Here is a 15,527-nt window from a genome sequence, read left to right as displayed (position 1 = left end):
TAGTAGGATGAAAAAAATCTCAAAGTTTTTAGGTGAAGAACTATCCGCAAACAGTGTTGGGAAAATGAAAGGAGTCTTAATTGTGGCATTATGAGGTTTTGTTGTCAGATAATGTGATGCTTTGTAAACAAAGACCACTCCACGGTGATTTAGCACAAAAGGCAGATATCTGTGATTGGAAATATGTCCTTTTAGGGCTTATGTTTCAAAAATCAACGCTTCACGAGTAACTCTAGCCTTCTGGCTCCTTATACTGAGAGTCAGCCCAGTTCCCAAGAAAAGGGAACTTGTGTTAGTGACACCAAAGCAGAATGCCCAGGACCAAAACCCAATCCTCTGTATTAAATCATTATTACTAGCAATGTGCATCTATGCTTTCTTTGTTTTTCTCTTCTAGGGAGAGGGAGCAGACAAAGTTGCTGCCTTCAAATTTCTGTGAATTTTGTTTTTATAGAGTATCGTAAATATTAGAAAATACTTGTTTCCACTTGGATTCTAAGAGTGAAGTCTCAAATAGAAGAAACCTGCGTCTACCAGCAAGACTTTCTAGGTAAACAGATTGGTTGATCCACATAAGGAAAGGATAGAGTTTTTAAAGAAAATTTAAGTTAATATCTGATATCTGGATATGGAACTACTTTCCGAGCATAAAATTAGCGATGGAAGGAATCACAAAGAGAAATAACATATTTGACTTCTTAAAAACAAAGAACTTTCACAAGTTCAAATATCATAAATACAATTACATACCAAACAGGAGCAATATTTAGCCACCAACAGGCACAGAAAAATCAGAATATTTTTTTTTAAAGATTTTATTTATTTATTTGAGAGAGAATGAGAGAGAGCACATGAGAGGGGGGAGGGTCAGAGGGAGAAGCAGACTCCCTGCCGAGCAGGGAGCCCAATGCGGGACTCGATCCAGGGACTCCAGGATCATGACCTGAGCCGAAGGCAGTCGCTTAACCAACTGAGCCACCCAGGCGCCCCCAGAATATTTTTAATATTTAACAAGTTTATATTTTTTTAGAAAAAGGGAGAAGAGTCACTAAGTAGCAAATGATAGAGACAATTCACACTGGAAGAAATATAACTAGCTAGTAACTATAATAAGAAAGCACATGAAGTTGCTAATATTAAAATAATGAAACTTAGAAACAACAACAAGATACTGTCTTTTCTTTCACGAAATTAGCAAAGAATTAAAATACTGGATATATAGCATTACCTTTCAATGTTGGTAAAGATTCCTTCAGTATAGTGAGGGCCAGGGCTCTGGAGTTGGATCATCTGGATCCCAAATCTGGTTGTATGATATTGGAAAAGTTATGTAACATCTTTGTGCCTCAGTCTCTCATCTGTAAATAGGTATAAAATAATACCTACTTCATATTGCTATGATTACAGTTAAATGAGATAACACACATAAAACATTTAGCACAGTGTCTGGCACACAAGACAAAAAAAAAAAAAAAGAGGTAGTTGCTATGAGCTCTATTACAGTCCTATTCACTGCTGGTAGAAGTTTAATCCACAAATTGTAATAAAACCAGAAGGCAATATGGCAATACTTAATCAAAAGCCTTAAAAATAGTGAAGTCTATTTTTAGGATACCATTCCAAGAAAGTAATCTGTTGTGCTCAAACATTATGTGCACATGATATGCACAAACACTATCTTTAGGATGGTCATAAAGATAAAATATTCCAAATGATCTAAATGTTCAACAATAGAGAAATGAATCTAACTTGATTATGCGGCATCTCTCTATGATGGAACACAACATGACTATTAAAATTATGCTTTTTAAAGAGGTTTTAATGACTGGCATATGCTTATGAAAGAACACGAAAGAAGCAGAAATGAAATTATGTTTATAACACCTCAATTATGTGAACATAGATATAAATGAAAGACATAACTACAGAAAAATATGAAGGAAACAACTATGTCAGTGGCTGTTGTTCCTGGGCAGTGAGATTATGGGTATTTTTAAAAATATACTTTTCCATGTTTACTTTTTCTACAATTAAGTTGAAACCTGAATTCAGAAAAGATTTGAGATGGCATAGTGGGACATGTCATTTGCTCCTCATAAAATTCAAATATATTTTCAAAGCTCTATGAGGAGAAACAAGAGGAAATAAATCTGTAAGAGACACAAACATAAACACATTTATGTTTTGACCTGATTTATCCTTGTATGGGCTAAACTTAATCTCCACCCACAGGCAAGTTTCTTTCTGTAACTACCGTCAATCAGTCGATCAACAATGTTGTGGGCCTACTGTATGCTAGGCCCTGGGCCACTCAGGGAAGACCATGTTGAGCAAAGCAGAACCTGTCTTCACCTTTGTTGAGCTCATGGTCAGGGGAGTATCTAGCAATTCCAGATAAAATCTCAACAACAACAACAACAACAAAAACTCAGGCTCTCATGTATTTAGAGATTTGTAATTTTGCTGGAGTTGTTCTTTAATTAAAAAATATATAAAGTGCTATTTTTTATGTCCATTATATGGAATGTTTTTTAAAACCAAAAAGAAAAAGCAGGATGTCCCAAGGGTCTGAGATGCTAGCCGGCCTGGTAGAAGAGGCTGCAGCACAGTCAGCTCGTGTCATAGGGAGGGAGCTGGTGTGTGGGGACACAGTGTTGCCAACCTGTGCTGCAGGTCACAGAGAATGCCATTGTTTGTTCCTGGAAGTTGTTGCTTTTGTTCACCAGCTCCCCCACCCTGCCCCAGAGAGAGCGGACAGACGTCACAGTGCTGGCATACTGCTCCTTTGTAAAGCACCCTTATTCCTTCTCCTGTTAGCATTTCTACCCTTTAGTGACCTTGATAAAGACACTTCAGCAAGCAATGAGAATCACTCAAAAAAAGCAGATTCATATGAAATTGTTTCCCAATGTGGAAGAATGAGCTCCTTTTTCTGCCCCGTATTAAATAGACATTCACGAATCTGCATTTATATTTGTGTATATGCACATACACATATATGCACATAGAATAATGCAGATATGCTTGTTTAGAAATGAAAACCCTGAAACACATGTAGACATTTTTGTTAAAAAAATACACTATGCTATTAGTACATGAAAAATAAAACAAGAAGATTTATATAACTTGAGGGGACCACAAAGATTTTCTGTAAATGTTATGATTATAACCACAAGTAAAAATAGGCTAGAAAGACTTGTTTGAAATAGTAGTTCAACTACCCACGATTCAACCACCTGCAGCTTCACCTTTTGGGACAACAATCAAGAACGAGAAAGTAATTTAAAAGTATAACCAGAGTAGACACTGCTAAGTATCTGCCATTTTACTAATGCAGCCTCCCCTCACCCTGCTGGGCCCCTACTCTTCCTCACTCTATACACATTTCTAACAAATTAATGTGGCTATCAGCCTTCCAAGACCTCTGCAGATTAGACAGAGAAGGATTCCTCCCAGGGTACCTGGGTAGAGCAGTTTGTTAAGCATTCAACTCTTGATTTCGGCCCAGGTCATGATCTCAGGGTCATGAGATTGAGCCATGTGTCGGGCTCTGCATTCAGTGCAGAGTGCTTGAGACTCTCTCTCTCCCTGCCCCTCCTCTCCCTCCCTCTCTCTCTTAAATAAATAAATAAGTCCTTCCTACTGCTTTGGTGTATTGATGGCAACATGAAATAACAACTAAAAGTAAGGGGAGAAAAATAAGAAAACCATAAAATGTAGGTGCAAAAATTCAAGGAACAAAGTTGCCTGGTTTCATATACTGCAGGAGAATAGGCCTCAGTGAGCCCTGCAGAAATGGCTACTCACAAAAACTGTGCAGAACACATTTTCACACAGATTGTGCTAAGTGGTTTTTTTTTCATCTGTTTAAGTAAACTCTATCAACATGGGGCTCAAACTCATGATCTCAAGACCAAGAGTTGCATGCCCTACCAACCGAGCCAGATGGGCACCCCATGGATTGTGTAAGTCTTAAAGAAACGGTTAAATTTTATTCGGTATACTCAATTTGAGTTAGAGTGGTGGGAAATTTTTTTTAGTATATTGTCCATTTACAAATATCTTAAAACAAGTGAGTTTAAAGGAGCAAGATTTTGACTCTACAAAAAAAATCTCATTTAAAATAGAAACAGAGGGTGCCTGGGGGCCTCAGTCGTCAAGCGCCTGCCTTCAGCTCAGGTCATGAACCCAGGGTCTTGGGATTGAGCCCCACATCGAGCTCCCTGCTCAGTGGGGAGCCTGCTTCACCTTCTCCCACTCCCCCTGCTAGTGTTCCCTCTCTTGCGGTCTCTGTCAATAAATAAATAAAATCTTAAAAATAAAATAAAATAAAAACAGGGAACTCATTTCAGGAGGTTTTGGAAAGCACACACACACACACACACATGCACACCCATATGCATATTCCTATACAATATTCCCATACAATAATTAGCTGCACTTCAGGAAAATGCTTTCCTTTGTGACTAAAACTAGAAAAAAAACTGCTTTGGTTTAAGAAAAAAAGGTTTTTGAAAATATCCACAGGGAACAAGCAATACATTCCTTTAAACTCCAGATATCAATGTAATTACTTCAAAAGGCAGATCAGTGTGGTTTGACTTTTGAATATCTAATATAACTACCACACATTCCTCCCAGAAGAGATTCCTTTTCATTGCATTCCATAAAATACATTTTCCCCATTCTACGAAGCTCAAACTGCTTCCCAAGTATTCTATTACACACAGAGCTGAATCTGCCACTCTGATTTTTCTTGCAGTGATAGTAACTTAGCAAAAATTCACCTGGAGATTTTATAGTGAAATCTATAATCCCTGATCTTCAAGATACAGCTATAGGAAGCTGAAAAAAGTTTCTGAACATCAAAAACCTGTCAACTGGGGTTTCTTACTACTAGACAGATTTAGAGCAACCTAAATCCAGTTCTCAGAGTTTTGCATAAAAATCAACTCCAGTATATGTTAGGAAAACAGACTCGGGTTCCTACTTTATCCTCACCATTCTGATGCAGTAATTCTTAAGTGTGGCCTGTGGCCTAGGAATGTGCATTTTAACTGCCACCCCTGGTGGTGGGTGACTTACTCTTTGAGAAGTCCTGTTATTTCCAGAGCTATTTGAACAGGCTTTTCCATTCCTCACTTACTGTTTCTCAGTCCGTTTTTTTTTTAATCAAATACATTGGAATTCTAATATAAGATACTTACCTGTTTTCAAGCTTAAAATTGTCCTCTCCTTTAGTTTTGACCTTGCTAAATCAAATGTATTCATCCGTTTGATGGCTCTTTTTGGTCTTGACCACACCACCTAGTGTGAAGAGAGGTAATTGCAGGCTCTTTTGAAAACACAAAATGATTTGAACGCTTCTATGACTCTAGGTAGAGATTTAGCAACCAGACTTTTTCATCCAACATTTCAATGAGATATGCACTCCCTATAATTTCTCTAAGGCCTCATTAAATCTTAAGCATTTATCAACTATATATGATATCAAATATCTAAAATTATTTATTATTGTTGGAACAAATACTTTGTTCAGAGTCGAAATTTCTTAACTATTTAGACTGGCATTTCATCATTTTGTATTTGATACACGTACACGTTATGGTACATTGGGCACCTCTGTAGAGTGTGTACTTTCAACACATGTACAATTTTGTGTCTATTTCAGATTTAGGCCAGAGCATTAGTTAACCTTCTGAATTATTACCAAAGTTGATATTTGAGTCTTTGCATTTGATATAAGATGTTGGTCAAAAAATATTATTTGCTTTGCACTTGGTCAGCATTATAATTCCCAGCTCTCATGTTTTTCCTTCTCCTTAGTGACAATTTGTTGAGTAACGTGGCATATTCTGGTTTTAAAAACAGGCTGCCTTTATAAGGGTTACAGGAAAATTACTGCTTTAAAAAGCTTAGTTGACAAATGACACCAGGCAGAAAACTTAATTTTGTGCTGAATATGAAGCCACAAACATAAATGGATAGTACAGCATTTCCTGTGCTAAGATTTCATGAATAAAATAGGAGAAGCTAAGTTCTGTCCTGGCTCCACCCAAAATTGTAAATTAGGAGTACATTTTGTTACATACTCCCCCAAACTATGCCTTAATTTAAAAAAAATACCTAAATGGGAAAATATGATAAATATTATACTATAAACAAATATATATATCATGTGTATGAAGTAAATATGATATTATAAAGAAATAAGACCCCCCCGCTCCCTTCTTCCCTATTTGTAAGGTATAATCATCTTTCAAGTTGTCTCAATTAACTGCTGCCCAGAGCCTGACTCTGGTCACAGACTGGTGGTTTTTAAAACAGTCAGCAATCCATTTACACATGCCCCCAAAGGGGAAAACATTATTCACTGAATTAAAAGGACTGCCCGTGAAAGCAGAGTGGAATCCTTAGTATTGGAAAGGGTGAGGTGAACAGTCACCCAACAGAATATACTTGGAATGTGTCTATTGCTTCTGGCTGTGCTCTAGTAAGAATATAGCTCACTCCAACAAAAATCATCTCTGTGCCATGACATCTGGGCCTGAGCTGACTGCCACCTTAACAGAAGGACTGGTTGGAATAAGTCACTCAGCATTTTTCAAAATGTGTGTCCATAGAACTCTACTTACTCTGAAGGTTTATAAGTGTACTTGACAAAATGGCATCACAGTCAAATAACTCTTAGAACCATCGTATTCAACAATGTCAGCAATGTTCTTAGTGTAGGATATTTCAGAATATTTAAATTCATTTATCCTTTTTTCATGGAATAGCTCATGAAACAAGTTTTTCTAGGAACTTACTTTAGGGAGTGTTGGTTTCATAGGTTATTTTAACTCAGAAGTATTTTACACACATACACATATATGTTGTGCTTGCGTATATTAAACACAAATTTGGAAAAACTGGACCATTGTTCTTTGTGCTCTGTAATTTACTACATAGTTTACTGTTAATGTGGGAATAGTGTTTTAAAAACATATTTTAAACTAGTCACCGTAAAACAGAAATCATTATTTCATGGTGAAATCTAGAGTTGAGAATTTCTACACAGAATATGGGCTCTGTCCTCAAGACCTCAGCTGGGCAGGAGCAGAAGCAGACATGGAAGAGATAGTTTCAGTATAATGCAGAGAAGATGTGGTTGAGCTACTGCTACAGAATGATCTGGGAAACCATGGAAATGGAAATTGTTCATTTGTTGGACATATTTCATTTGATGGACAATAGGTCTTGGAGGAGAAAATGCTTGAGGGGAATATTGAAGCATAAATAAGGTTAAGGAATTCAAAAATTTGGAATGAGGTGGGGCATGTGCTCTATGCAAAGGACAGCCCCAGGCATAGAAGAGCCTGTCCTATAAAAGGTGGGAGGTTCTGTTTATTAGGAAGGATAATGGGAAGATGAACCTGCAGGTAGGAAGGGGCCAGGTCATGGAAGGAGTTTGGACACAGTGGTTCTCAAACATCTTGGCACATCAGAACCAACCAGAAATTGTCATCTGGTAGGGCCAGGTTAGATGGGGGAATCTGTAATTCTGATAAGCTCCTCAGATGACTTGATGTGGCCAGTCAGCATGAAGGTCTTTGGGAACGATTGCTATAGGATCATTGAAGGGTTTTAAGCGAGTGACTGAGTGGGTTACAGTGCACGTGAAACAGAAAACCTCATTAGTTAAAAAAATATGTGAAAACTAATACATGTTTATTACAGAAAGAAAATGCACAAACAAAAGAAGACGTGATCCTATCATTTATCCTTCAAATCTACTTCTGACAGGTAACCAGTCTTAATTGTTTGATGCAAACAATTATATATATAGTCTTACACACACATAAATGGGATCAGATCAAAATAATAATAGGTAACAACATGTGCCTATAGCACTGTTCTAATAATACTACATATATTAATTCCCTAAATTTTCACAACTCAAGGTGATAGGGATTATTATTATGCCAATTGACAGATGAGGAAATGGGGGCATAGAGAGGTCCTAAAGTGACAAAACTAGCAAATGGTGGATCCAGGATTCAAACTCCAATTGTCTGGCTCCATTATCCTCCATTGCTTTCATATTATTATGCAATTAATTTCTTTACTTAAAAATAGACTTTGGATCTTCAAAAAGTTAAACATAGAATTTCAGATAACCTAGCAATCCCCCTTCTATGTATACCTCCAAAGAATTGAGAACATGGACTCAAACAAACGCATGTACACACATGTTCATAGCGGTTCTAGTCACAATAGCCAAAAGGTAGAAATAATCCAAGCCCAAGACCTGATGAATGAGTAAACAAAATGTGGTTTGTTCATATGATAGAATATTATTCAGACATACAAAGGAATAAAGTATTGAATGAACCTTGAAAAAGATGATATTAAATGAAGAAGCCAGACACAAAAGGCCACATATTGTATGATTCCACTTATGTGAAAGATCCAGAATAGGCTAAGAGGGACAGAAGGCAGCTTAGTGACTGCTAGGCACTGGAAGAAAGGGGAGTGAGGGATGATTGCTTAATGGGTACGAGGTTTCCTTCTGGGATGATAAGGATGTTTTGGACCTCGATAGTGGGGATGATCGCAGAGTGATCAGAGTGAATGTGCTTAATGTCACTGAATTATGCACTTCAGAAACTGTTAAAGCGGTGAATTTTATGTTATGTTTGTTTTACAGGTATTACCATTTTAAAGTACGGAATTCAATGATATTCAGTACATTCACACTGTTGTGTAATCAAGACCTGAAACACAGTAGGGGCATAATAAATATAAATATATATATTTTACAGTTTTATGATTTTAAAAGAAGTACATGCTCATTAAAAAGATTCAAGTAATACAGAAAAGAATTAGTTATAATAACGACATAAGGACAACAGCTAACACACTTACTATCTACTGGGTTGCAGACACTGAAGTGAGAGTATCAGAACATTTTATACTCATAACAGCCCTATAACCTAGAGCTATTCTTATTCTCAATTTACAGATGAGACAACAGAGGCTCAGTAAGATTAGGGATGAATTGGTTAGTAAACAGAATTGAAAATTAGATGGATATTTGTCACAAAGTATTCTTTCTCACAAGGTATTTAAACACAAATTCCAGATGAAACGTAAAGGTAAGGAAGGACAGCAGATGTTATCTAAAATCTAAAAACTTTTGTACTTTTAAAGAACTATAAGCAAAAGTAAAAGATAAATAGTAAAGAAAATATTTTCAATATCTATTAAAAAGAGATACTATATTTAATATGTTAAAAATGGTTACTAAAGAAAAAGAACGAGAACCCAAGAGAAAAATGGGCTAAGAATACAAAGAGGAATTTCATGAAGGAGAAAGTACAGTCATTAAACATGTACTGACTTAAGGAGTGACAATGACTGGGGGCTCCTGGCTGGCTCAGTTGGAGGGGCATGCGACTCTTGATCTTGGGGTTGTGAGTTCGAGCCCCATGTTGGGTGTAGAGATTACTTAAAAATAACATCTTTTAAAAAATGTTAAGAGGTGGGGCACCTGGGTGGCTCTGTCCTTAAGCATCTGCCTTCGGCTCAGGTCATGATCCCATGGTCCTGGGATTGAGCCCCGTATTGGGATCCCTGCTCAGCGGGAAGCCTGCTTCTCCCTCTCCCATTCCCCCTGCTTGTGTTCCCTCTCTCTCTGTATCTCTGTGTCTCAAATAAATAAATAAAATCTTTAAAAAAATGTTAAGAGGTGATATAGATTAAAACAGAGAAGAGATTCCTTTTTTGTCTATAAAATTTTTTAAAATAACATTACCCTATAACTTATGAGGTTATGGTGTTATTGGGAAGCCAACTCACTCATCTCTGGAGAGCAATTTAGTAACTCATTATCTATCTACTGGAGCCTATATTTTTAGCACAGGTAGCTTTGTATAAAGCTGTGTGTTTGATGGTCCCTCCGTTTTGCTGAAAATATTGTCACCCCCACCACCTCCGCTCTGCTATAACCACTGCTATACTCTTCCATCTTCTAAGCACTTCATTTACATGATGCCATGCAATTCTTAATACAAATCTGTAAGAGAAGATCTTTTTACCTCTGTATTTTACTTACAGATAAATGAAGATCAGAGTGATTAAGTAATTTGCCCAAGGTGATACAGGAAGCCAAATTTGAACCCAAGTATTCTAGCATGTTGGTGAAGATGACAGAGAATTCAAAATGACCTTTTATTGCTTCCTGCAGTAAAATCATTTCAGAAATTAGTGATTTCTTTGAGTATTCAAGGTATTTCCTTTCTCTCATTTGCATTTTTTTTTAAAAGCTACCTCCACCCAATTTATACTTATTCACCCTCAAATAGTGGCTTGCTGGTTTTTAACACAGTGGATGTGGATGACCATGGTCCTGTTCTGCATCTATATAGTTCTTCACCACGTTTCATGCAGTTTTAAGACAGACTTCTTAGGTTTTAGTGAGCTTTCATTTAGCGCACTTCTACAGGCTTGAGATGCTCTGATAGTCTGAGCAAATGAAGAAAGTTAAAAACCTACAATCCCTAGCATGTCCTGTTAACAGTGTGGGTCCAGCACTTCAATAAGTGGAGAGGCCCAGAATGCAATGCACTCCAGTCGCTCTGGGGGGCGCAGTTTCTGACTACGTGGAGAAAGGAGAGGTGGTCTGGGGAATGGCTGACCGGTCTTCTGGTTGTCTTAAAAATGTCTCCCTAGGCTCTTTCCTTGGCCTCTTTACGGCGGCGGCAGCGGCGGATTGTGCAGACATGGCCAAGATTAAGGCTCGAGACCTTCGCGGCAAGAAGAAAGAGGAGCTGCTTAAACAGCTGGAAGACCTGAAGGTGGAGCTGTCCCAGCTGCGCGTCACCAAAGTGACAGACGGCGCGGCTTCCAAGCTCTCCAAGATCCGAGTTGTTCGCAAATCCATCGCCCGTGTTCTCACAGTCATCAACCAGACGCAGAAAGAGAACCTCAGGAAATTCTACAAGGGTAAGAAGTACAAGCCCCTGGATCTGCGACCCAAGAAGACACTTGCCATGCGCCGCCGGCTGAACAAGCACGAGGAGAACCTGAAGACCAAGAAGCAGCAGCGGAAGGAGCGGCTGTACCCGCTGCGGAAGTATGCAGTCAAAGCCTGAGCACTGGCGTCAATAAAACACAGACAAACTGAAAAAAAAAAAAAAAAAAATGTCTACCTAGGCATTAGAACAGTGGTTGCATGGCAAAGAGTCTGAATCAGGATGAAGTTGGGGAAGGATGAGGGATATGTGTCCATATTTCAGAATGAAAGCGTCCATTATTTTCAGAGGTAAAGCATCAACGAGTCACTTGCCTTTGTCTATCATTTGACTTTGGAGTTAGAGAAATTTCTCCCAGATTCTGGCAATAGTCCTTTTAAAAAAAAATTGTATTATGACTGTCATTAAAAGAAAAAAAAAACTCTTTGTATGTATTTTTGTGGAAAGTAGGAGAGGCTGTGTCAGGCTGTTGGACAGATATGAGTTTTAACCAATTCTTTTGAAAATTTGTAACAAATAATGAAATCTTGGAGCAAATCTCTGTAGAAATGAGCACAGCTATTTATTTGATAATTTTTCACATGAAAAGCTTAATTTTGGAAGCATATTATAAAAGAATCACTGTGCATAGGGTACTTTATTCCAATGTTTATATTCATTTGGGCCTTGTTAGGACAATTCTGAAGTTAATAGTTACATTGATGGATGGCTCAACTGTTTTTTCCAGGTAAGTCTGTAAGGTTCGGGGAAAATTCTTTATAATAGATAGTTTGGGGGGTGGGGCTATATTAGAAAATATTGGTTAAATTAGCAGATAAATTCCATGTCTAACTGATGATTGCCCAAGCGAAAATGAACCCACGGTCAGCCAGTTTCTGTTCATAAATATGCCAGAGACTCCAGCAGATTGGAAGGCTGGCATTTCTGGTTTGAGCTGTGAAAATAACAAGGCCCAAGTATCCAGCGCAATGTTCTCTAATACCAGTTTCATTTTGCAAGGTCATGGTGCTCAAGGTCATCCTTAAGTAGCTACTGTTTTAGTTCAGTAAGGTCTCTAGCCCTTACTTCACTCCAGCTTTAAAAAAAAAAAACAAAAAACACGTTTGTCTTTAAAACAACAGCACTGATATAAGCTAGAGCCACAGAATGCCTAAGGGTGAACACCGGCTTGTCGTTCCCTGGGGGTGAATACATATGTACACTTTAAGTTTCAGGTTTAATCACCATCCCTCTTCTCTTACTCATTAAATGAATAAAACATCACCTTATTTATAAGATCATATGTATTAAAGTATTAGAATCTAATACAAATGAACGTTTATTAATGTAATGACCTTTCAAACTACACAGATCTTATCCAGTTCTTTTTTTTTTTTTTATTAACATATAACGTGTTATTTGTTTCAGGGGTACAGGTCTGTGCTTCATCAGTCTTACACAATTCACAGCACTCACCATAGCACATACCCTCCCCAATCTTATCCAGTTCTTTTTAAGAAATCTGCAATTTAGACATTATTATTATCCTTACTCTCCAGGTAAGGAAACTGAGGACCAGCAGATTCCACGCCATTGGATGGTGGAACATGGGAGGTGAGCCCTGTTCCTGTGATGTGACCAGAGGTCCTTGGGCTACTACTCTAGGGCTCTTTCTACCATTGCAATGGTCTCTGAATATAGACTGTGCTTTTTTCTCCTGTATTGGAAAGGTTCCTTTGTCACAGTTTACATAGTAACTGCCTAGAAAATATTGTTTTATTTTAAAACTTTATAAAATCTGCCTAACAATATTACAGCAAGTTTGTTTAATATATAAGGGGGAAAACTGTTTCATTGTCAATGTGGAGACTCACTTAGGCCCCCCAGAATTAATATAAAGATTATTTTATTTTATTTATTTATTTATTTATTTTTTAAAGATTTTATTTATTTATTTGAGACAGAGAGAATGAGATACAGAGAGCATGAGAGGGAGGAGGGTCAGAGGGAGAAGCAGACTCCCTGCCGAGCAGGGAGCCTGATGCGGGACTCGATCCCGAAACTCCAGGACCATGACCTGAGCCGAAGGCAGTCGCTTAACCAACTGAGCCACCCAGGCGCCCAATATAAAGATTATTTTAAAGCAAAGACATTTAAGATTTAATAAATGCAGCAAAAAGCCTTCCTTTATAGAAATTTCTGGGAGTGGGGCTGCCAAGAATCCCCTCTCCAGAGGATTTTTATGGCCGTGAAGAAAAAAGCTAAGACCAGTCTGACTTGCATAAACATTATCACAAACTTTCTTATTTGTTCTCCTAGAAATCCATTTGTTCCTCCCATAGAAGCCTTTCCTTCTCCTCCTCCCCCACATTGTTAGGTATATATAAACTCCCATCTTTACTGTTCAGAAAGCCACTCTTTTGTGTATTCCCATATGCATATAAATAAGTTTTGGTTGTTTCCCTCTTAACCTGTAAGTTTATATTTAATTTGCAGGCCTCCAACACTTGAACTTAAGAGGGTAGAATAAAAATGTTTCCTTCCCTACACCATTACCTCAAATCAGATACTTCTAATTTTTAACTGTAATAAAAAACATGTAACATAAATTAGATTATCTTCTTACGTATTTGAATCCAGTCTCTTTTACTGGCTTATTTTGTAGTAATTGCAATAAATCTATACCTTTTTCATAGATAATCATTCTATTAGATACAATTAATGAGTACTATCTGGTGCCAGTAAGTGGGATAAGTTATTTCATGTTTTAGCCCATCCAATTTTCTTGTATCTTTAAGGTAGATATCATATTTTGTATATTGCAAATGAAAAGTTTGAAAATCAGAATGATTAACCAGCTTGGCAAATTGAACACAACTAATTAGCAAAGCGAGGATGGGTGCCTTGCTTTTCTTTAAAATTATCAATTTAATGACAATACATGATTCAGTCAAGGGGTCCTCCTGTAGTACATCTAACAACATTTGTTGGACCATTAGGTCACTTCCAGACTTCAATAAATAACAGAACTAGGAAGTGTTTTGAATGTTGCTTTTCCCACTACTTGGGTTACTTCTTTAGGATAGATTCTCAGAATGTAGTTCTTAGAGTCAAACATTATGGATAATTTTGTGGTTCGTGATACATATTACCAAACTGCTTTGCAAAAGCATTTTTTTCAGTTTGTATAGTAACCATTGTTGAATCTAAGCTGTACTTTGCTTTTGTCCCATCTTTCTCTGGAAGACTTTTTTGAGTGTAATAGCTATAAAACAAATGATAAGTATCCATGGAGGGGTTTTAAAAACACTTTACAGATAGCTCCCCTAATGGCATGGGACTACTGAAATATGGGATACACTGCTGGCCCTCAGGAAGGTAATCATGAACCAGTGGTATATTTAAAAACAGACAGGATGCCCAAATGCATATGTTAAGATAGTGTAATTCTCCCATTTTATCCCTCTCTGGTTGGATCCATGTTTGGGCTTTACAAACCAAAAAGGCAAAAATCTAAAAATGATTCCATTAAGGAATCAGAAAGTAAAGCTTGTGAATCAATATCCACAGAGGTGAAGTGATTCAACTGGGAAGAATCCCTGTAGTCTTCCGGGGGCATGAGAAAGAAGACCAACCCTGCCCGATGTGGGATGCGGTAAAAAGGACACAAGTTGCGAATAAGGGTAACCTGGATTGGAGAGTCAGCTCTTTTACCTACTTGCTGTGTGACTGTGGGCAAATACTGATCTCCTTGGGTCTCAGTTTCCTTATCTGTAACATGGGGATAATATCCTTTTCAAAGAATTGCTGGAAGGACTGAATGAGGTAATGCAGTAACATAATCCACATGAGGAAGATACTCACTAAATACAGTGTGCCGCCTCTCTGCCCTGGGGAGGGAGGGAGGAGAATGGAAGTCAGGACGGCCAAAGGAGCTTCCATTTTAACTGGAATATTTTGCATCTTTTGTACAAATGCACTAAGATCTGAAGCAAGTAGGAAAAAAAAAAACCATTTGTTAATCTGGAGACAGCGCTTGTTAAATTATTTTCTGTATTTTTTTCTGTTTTTCTCTTTAAGTTTTTAATTAAAATTCTTCTAGTGTCTGGCATATAGGGAACACGCATTATGGATTCAGATGTTTTCTCACATCCCTTGTCAGAAGCTGGCATCACTACTCTGGGACACAAGGAAACAAATTCTGGCTTGTAAACCTGAGCCGAAGTGGAAATGTGCCTCTAGGGAACTGCACACCCACCTTTTATAATGAAGTTCAACACATCAAGTTCACCCTCCACTGTGCATACTGGATAAATACAAGCGTCCCTGTACTGCCTTCTTTAGCATTACTACTCGGTGCAGAGACATGTGGTTTTATGTGATCTATAGTCTACAGCTGGCTTCCATTTTCCATATGGGATTTTCTATCAAGGAAAGCAGTTTACATTTTAATTTACTGTAGCATGCGACTCCTGCCAATGCATATGTCACCATGATATCCACCCTGGAGCCCTCCCTTCCCCGCAACGATGT

The 15,527-nt window shown here is 37.8% G+C and overlaps 1 protein-coding gene and 1 pseudogene across 1 annotated transcript in view; one reads left to right on the top strand and one right to left on the bottom strand.

Annotated features, from left to right (window-relative positions):
* Positions 1 to 1,092: 1,092 nt before the first annotated feature.
* The window catches only part of LOC145716511 (uncharacterized), a 128,347-nt gene continuing 113,912 nt past the window's right edge, over positions 1,093 to 15,527 (bottom strand). Inside the window, exons 9-11 of the mRNA XM_081800247.1 lie at positions 14,859 to 14,980; positions 5,208 to 5,307; positions 1,093 to 1,358 (exon numbers count right to left, since the gene is read on the bottom strand). Coding sequence (XP_081656373.1) covers positions 1,327 to 1,358; positions 5,208 to 5,307; positions 14,859 to 14,980 — 254 coding nt within the window. The 3' untranslated portion in view covers positions 1,093 to 1,326. The remainder of the gene's footprint in view (positions 1,359 to 5,207; positions 5,308 to 14,858; positions 14,981 to 15,527) is intronic.
* LOC102732978 (large ribosomal subunit protein uL29 pseudogene) lies at positions 10,656 to 11,163 on the top strand (annotated as a pseudogene).

This window comes from Leptonychotes weddellii, chromosome 12, assembly GCF_054177405.1.
Source record: "Leptonychotes weddellii isolate Sample4059 chromosome 12, ASM5417740v2, whole genome shotgun sequence".
Classification (NCBI taxonomy): Eukaryota; Metazoa; Chordata; class Mammalia; order Carnivora; family Phocidae; genus Leptonychotes; species Leptonychotes weddellii.
This window is presented reverse-complemented; position numbering and strand designations above follow the sequence as displayed.